This window comes from Fragaria vesca, linkage group LG5 (assembly GCF_000184155.1).
Source record: "Fragaria vesca subsp. vesca linkage group LG5, FraVesHawaii_1.0, whole genome shotgun sequence".
Lineage (NCBI taxonomy): Eukaryota > Viridiplantae > Streptophyta > Magnoliopsida > Rosales > Rosaceae > Fragaria > Fragaria vesca.
The window spans coordinates 14,894,084-14,900,444 of NC_020495.1; the positions used below are offsets into that span (position 1 = coordinate 14,894,084).

Here is a 6,361-nt window from a genome sequence, read left to right on the forward strand (position 1 = left end):
CTCTAACTACTCTCTCTCTCTCTCTCTCTCTCTCTCTCTCTCTCTCTCTCTAATGTGAATCACGTCGCCGGCGAAGCACCGGCGCGAGGCTAGATCCCTCACGTCGGCCTTCGTCATCGCCTGACCTAACCGTCACATCTCTTCCATCTCCGACTAGTCCTCTTTCAGAGATTTTTCCATCTCCTCCATCTCTGTCGTGAGAGGTTGAGACTCTGAGGTCTCTTTTATTCCACCTTTATGTAGCTCTACGATGCGCCCAATCACCCAGTCCCCAGCGCTGTCGCCGTCGTCTCTTCTGTCGCAGCTCAACCTTGTCGTCCCACTCACCGGCGCCACCACCACTGCCTTCTCCCTCCTCCTCTTCCTCCTCGTCTGCTTCCGCAAAATCACCCGCAACCGCACCGCTCGGGAAGCCGACTCCAAGCCGCCTCACCACTTCTCCTACTCCCTCCTCCGACACGCCACCAACTCATTCTCCCCCACGTGCCGCCTCGGCCAGGGCGGCTCCGGGTCCGTGTTCCTCAGAACGCTCCAGCACGCCGGGAATGACGTCGCCGTGAAACTAATGGATTATTTGTCCACAAAGAGGTGAGATGGGAAAGATTTGATGTAATACACTGTTTTGTTTTACAAATTTTAGAAATTATAATAGTGATTTTTGAACATAAAGTATATTTTAACATGATTATTGAGGCCAATTGCACGTTATTGGGGTCAGTTGCACATTACTGGGCGTCAGTAACACAATTACTGAGGGTCAGTAATTAAGTTACCCGGGGTCAATAGCCTTTTAGGGAATCATTACCCAGTTATTAGGGGTCAGTAACTCAGTTCCCGCGGCCGGTGACCAAAGTAACTCAGTTCCGGCGGTTGGTGACCAAAGTAACTTAGTTACTGGGGGTCAGTAATCGAGTTTCCAGTAACTGAAATCCGGCGACAGGAGAAATAAGTTGATTATTGGGGGTCAGTAACCCGATTATTAGGTGTCAATAACTTAATAAGTTGATTATTGGGGGTTAGTGACCCGATTATTAGGGGTCAGTAACTTAATAAGTTGGGGGTCAGTAACTGGTTATTGGGGGTCAGTAACCCAGTTATTGGGGGTCAGTAATTGGTTATTGGAGTCAGTAACCAAGTTATTAGGGGTCAATAACTGCTTATTGGGGGTCAGTAACTGATTATTGAGGGTCAGTAACTGATTATTAGGGGTCAGTAACCGAGTTATCGGTGACCGAAATCCGACGACCGAAGAAATTCCGGGGGTCAGTAACTGATTATTGAGGGTCAGTAATCGAGTTATCGGTGACCGAAGAAATTCTGGTGACTGGTGACCGGAGTCCGGCGACCGGTAACCGGAGTCCAGTGAGGTTCCGGCAAAGTCTTCTCACCGTTTCACTTTCTCTCTCTTTATACATGTTAAAGTGGTAAGGGTAAAATTGTCTTAAAAATATACAAAAATTATTATTTTATTATGACTTTAATAAAAATTTATGTATTTTGACATAAACAAGAACACCTTATATTGAAATGAGCTCATGTCTATTAAATTCATTGGAATGGGTAATAAGAGATTTAAATTAGTACTAAATGGGCATTTTCTCTTGTTATTTTGTTGAGGGTATAATTGTTATTTCGTTGTTTAAGTTGGTTCTTGGGAATTAAAAATCTGATTTTGTTAACAGGAATAAAATTCTTAAAATTAAGGTTAATGGACAATGACCCTAAATTTAACCCTATTTATATAGATTCCCAATCGCATTGACCGTATCAATGAGCCTATAGAAAATAAATAAATAAAAATCCTAATCCCACTAGGCTTGCAGTCTATTAAATTCCCAATCCTAGTGAGATTCCTAATCCTAGTCAAACTCCTAATCCTAGTCTGGTCATGGGTTCAGGGTTCTAGTACTATATATATACACACATTCGATACTGTAAGACAAAACATACACTTCTTAGAAGTAGGCTTAGGATTTTGTCTTTTTGTGTCTAAGAGTTGAAGAAGATGACTGACGCCCCATTTGGTCAAAGAGTTGAAGAAGCTGACTAACGCTCTAGTTGTTCTTTTCCTTGGAAAGCAAGGGAAACAAAGGAGAAGCAAGCTTGATCTTAAGAGAAAACTTTTCCGAAAAAAGCCAACAACGAAATTTGAAGACATATACCAAATCTGTCCGCAAGAATGTTACTCTTGGCAGAAACTACATGTGGATGTCATAGGGAACATCCTTGAGCGTCTCAACGTAGGTGATCGCATACGGTTGAGCATTGTCTCCAAACATTGGAACTCGATTGTTACACAAAGACATATCTGTGGTGCTCCACATGAACTCCCCTGGTTACTACTCCCTCACCCTAAAAGATGGGAATATCTGAGCTTTCTTAGTCTCTCCGAAGGTAAACTTGTCGAGTTGAAGAAGCTGCCTAAGTCGGTTCAAGGAGGCTGGGTTTATGGGTCTACTAATAAAGGTTCCTTGATCATAGTAAAGGAACAAGGACTTAAATCTGCTATGTTCCTAGTAAACCCAGTTTCAAGAGCTCTACACAAACTTCGTCCCTTGAAAACAATTCCATGTTTTCGGGAGTTTATAAAAACGAGGGAATGGAAGCGTTACGGTGCCAACTTTTTCTGCCCTCGCATTGCGGTGGATTGTATTGATTCAAACAAATAGACGATGGCCGCAGCAGTTCTAAACACTTATAAGACACTTGGATTGTGCAGACCTCTGGAGACAAAACATGGAGTGTCTTCCAGGTAATAGATAATGAGCAAGAAGATTGCCTTGTTGTTGATATATTGTTTTCTTGTGGGACTTTATATGCTTTGGTTCAGTGTCGTCAAAGGGATGGTGAAGTCCATGCTACACGAACTTTGAAGTTTGAAGACAATGGCTTGGAAGTGAAGTTGAAGTTGGTATTCGACAAGCATGAAATCTTGAACGGGAGCATTGATGAATATCATAGCAACTTTAAGGTCGAGTACAATCCAACCTACTGCTCAGCGTTATCAGAATCCACCAAAAATGAAGTCTTGGTAATTCATCAAATAAAAGACAATACTCTTTATAATCCAGACGCACCTCTCAATAATTCATGTTTGAGGACAACTAGTTTCAGGGCATATAAGATTGACCAATGCAAGGACAAGCTTGTCACGTTGCAATGCTTGGGGGACGAGCTGTTATTTTTAGGAGAAGGAGGATCATTTTCTCTTCCCAATAATGATTTCCAAGGAGTAGGAAAGAACCGCATTTATTTTGCAACACAATACAACATCCTATTCAAATCACCACTTACATCTCGAGAGTTTGGCATATTCTATTTAGATGACGGAAGAATTGAGCGGCCTTCTCTAGCTCGCGATCGAACTATCAACATGTCCCTGCTATATAAGCCTACATGGTTCATCCCATATTTCTAGCTGACTACATCTTTGTAGTGATGTATCGATCGATATTTGTTTTTAGTTTGCTATTGTTCTAGTGACAATTTTTTATTTGATTTTTGTGTTTGAGAAAAGAGCTCCTATACTACAAATTTATTCGTGTGATTTGGGCGGTAAAATTATGATCGTAAGGATGGCAAATGCATAGTTCATAGACCAATATCATTTGCATATCCCCCCACCCAGTCTTCATGAAAATATGCAAAAGCAGACATAACTCCAAGAGAGATATCAAATCTTTGCTTCCAGGATTGGACAACAACCGAGTTGAAGCTTCTGCCGACCACTCGACCATGATGCATGTCAAGGCTTGAGGCTACAATATGGTATGAGCTCATAAACCAAGACTTGCTCATTATTCCCTCAGCACCATTCATGAAGTTGAACTAGCTTTTGTATTGCAAACAATACACAGTCGTTCCAAACGCAGTTATAAAAGGATTACAGAAAACAGTCAATCCATTGTGGTGGTTTCCTTTTGTTGTGAAAGAAAGTTCTTGAGGTGATGCAAATTTTCATGTCTCCTGGCCTCAGTGATGTTCAGGAAACAAGTGTATATGCATTAATCTGGATCCTTGATAACGCAGAGAAGAGAGGCAGCTATTTATCCCAATAACTAGGAGTCGGGTTGGTAACGCTTTATCTAAATTTAATTTGTATTGTCAATGATAACTTTGGAATCTCCCTCAATAAAAAACACCTTCCAATACCGTCAACTAGAAATTTTTGGAAAGATCAGAAACTTAACTTTTCAGTACTTTACACAATGCCAGTTTCCACCAACTGAACTCTTAGAAGCGTCCCAGTTTTTGAACTAGGAGATTCTCTATTTCTAGTCTCTTCTTCACCATCAACGCATACTTGGGTACCAAATTTGTCTCTGGAATTGCTGCCAGTCTGCACTCGAGAGATGTCTTTTGGATCTTATCCCCGTACACACAAGAGAAGGGCACAAAAGTACCCTTTTTGCTGCATAGCCAACCGTGAGCAGCCCTCAATGCAGCTCCTAGGGAAGCCGAATCTGTAAAGAAAACCAAGTGATGACCCCATGAAGCTAATTTTAAATGGAGTAAAGCAAAGATATAATCAGTTTAAAAAAGACGATCAATTCAATCCATGAGATAAACTTGGTAAGAAGTAGTTTTAGTGACCATTTACACATTTGAGCATCCTAGATACAGATACAAGAGATTTGGCACTTCATTCAAAAATAGGAAAGACAACAGAAGGTGTACAGTGCTTACCAGGTCTTTCAACTGTGTAGACCTCACATCCAAAAATATTTGCTGCTACACCCAGGATGTGGCGATTTACAGACCCACCTCCAGTAGCTATTATTCGTTTTGGAGGGCAAGGCATTCCAAATCTTTCTGCATGACCACGCATCGATAGGAACTGTCCCTCTATTACTGCTCGGCACTGCAAATAATCCTGTCTTAGGAAGAGTTATGTAAGATATCATCTACCTATTTGCATCATGACCAATTACAAGAACAAACCTCAACCATACTGCCAAATTCCTGCTGCTCTTCACGTACACTCACACCCTCCAAAGTATCACCCGTGAAATTTTCAAGAACGTACCAGTGGTAACCAACTGGATGCATAAACTGAAGTTATTTCTAATTTCTTGCATATGTAGGATCTTAGAACAATATAGTTGAAAGGTTGATTATCCTATGCAATGCAGAAAGCTAGATATACCACCTGTTTCAAGAGTGCATAAAGAAACCAAGACCACAAGGGAAACAATTATGGAAGCAACAGTGCAGAGTTAAACTCCCTTATAATTTTTGAATATTAGCGTCTGTGTCAGCTTATGTAATTCCCAAAGAAATATTAAGAACCAGCCAACTAGTCAAATCAGGTTTAAATACAGTTGTTACTTGGCTGAAACGGGAGAAACATCAAGTAATTTTAGAGAAAACCAACACAGGAAATAAGGCAAATCACAAGGATATGCCAAAATATGTAGGGACACTAGTGACTGGGTACGAACTTACAAGTGAATAGAGAATTATGAAAAGAGCCCAACCTGGAAGTGGGGGGAGAATTTCATGCTCTTTGTAGTAGAAACCCATCTTTCCATCTATAGCAAAAATCACAATGTAAAATGGAGAATAGATTACAATAATAGATAGAAAGTAGCTCAGATAAGACATGTACCATTAAAAGCAGGTGTATGTGTAAGGTTCGAACTGAATTCCTCCCAATTACTACGTGCATGGCGGTTGCGAATATCTATAACAGAGATTCAGGTCATATTAAAGAAGCTACAGGGTATTGCAATTTGAACCCAGACTTGTAGAAAACACATGAGTACATACCTTCACGAGTTAGAGACCCATTCTTGTAACACAACATTACCATGTAGCCTTTCGTGTCAACAGGATTAGGGAAAACATGTCCTTCCAACCCAGGTTGAGGATCCTCAGTAATCCCAAAGACCTGAGCATCAACAATAGGAAAATTATAACAGAAGATTTTACAAAGAATGCAGAAACATAGAAGCTCGATTAGTGACTTATAAGAAACACTTGAAATTCTGATCATGACACATGAGATATTTATCATAGTTTACTGAGTGAATCTTTTAAATCCCATTGCCCTATGCCCTACAAGATAATGCAATTGGCATGACAGTGGATTCATAAGATCCCATGCCATAATATATCCGTTTTGCTTTTGTTTGTTATTAAAAGAGGCGGGAAGATAATGCGATTGGGATGACAGCGGATTCATAAGGATCCCATGCCGTAATATTTCTGTTTTTGCTTTTTGTTTGTTATTAAAAGAGGAGGAAAGAAATATGACTGACAAAAGAGAGAGAGAGAGAGAGAGAGAGAGAGAGAGAGAGAGAGAGAGAGAGAGAGAGAGAGAGAGAGAGAGAGAGAGAGAGAGAGAGAGAGAAGAGAAGTA

The 6,361-nt window shown here is 40.6% G+C and overlaps 1 protein-coding gene across 1 annotated transcript in view; it reads right to left on the reverse strand.

Moving 5' to 3' along the window:
- Positions 1-3,983: 3,983 nt before the first annotated feature.
- The window catches only part of LOC101306722 (xylulose kinase-like), a 4,968-nt gene continuing 2,590 nt past the window's right edge, over positions 3,984-6,361 (reverse strand). Inside the window, exons 6-11 of the mRNA XM_004299796.1 lie at positions 5,770-5,890; positions 5,609-5,683; positions 5,478-5,531; positions 4,942-5,039; positions 4,687-4,873; positions 3,984-4,463 (exon numbers count right to left, since the gene is read on the reverse strand). Coding sequence (XP_004299844.1) covers positions 4,234-4,463; positions 4,687-4,873; positions 4,942-5,039; positions 5,478-5,531; positions 5,609-5,683; positions 5,770-5,890 — 765 coding nt within the window. The 3' untranslated portion in view covers positions 3,984-4,233. The remainder of the gene's footprint in view (positions 4,464-4,686; positions 4,874-4,941; positions 5,040-5,477; positions 5,532-5,608; positions 5,684-5,769; positions 5,891-6,361) is intronic.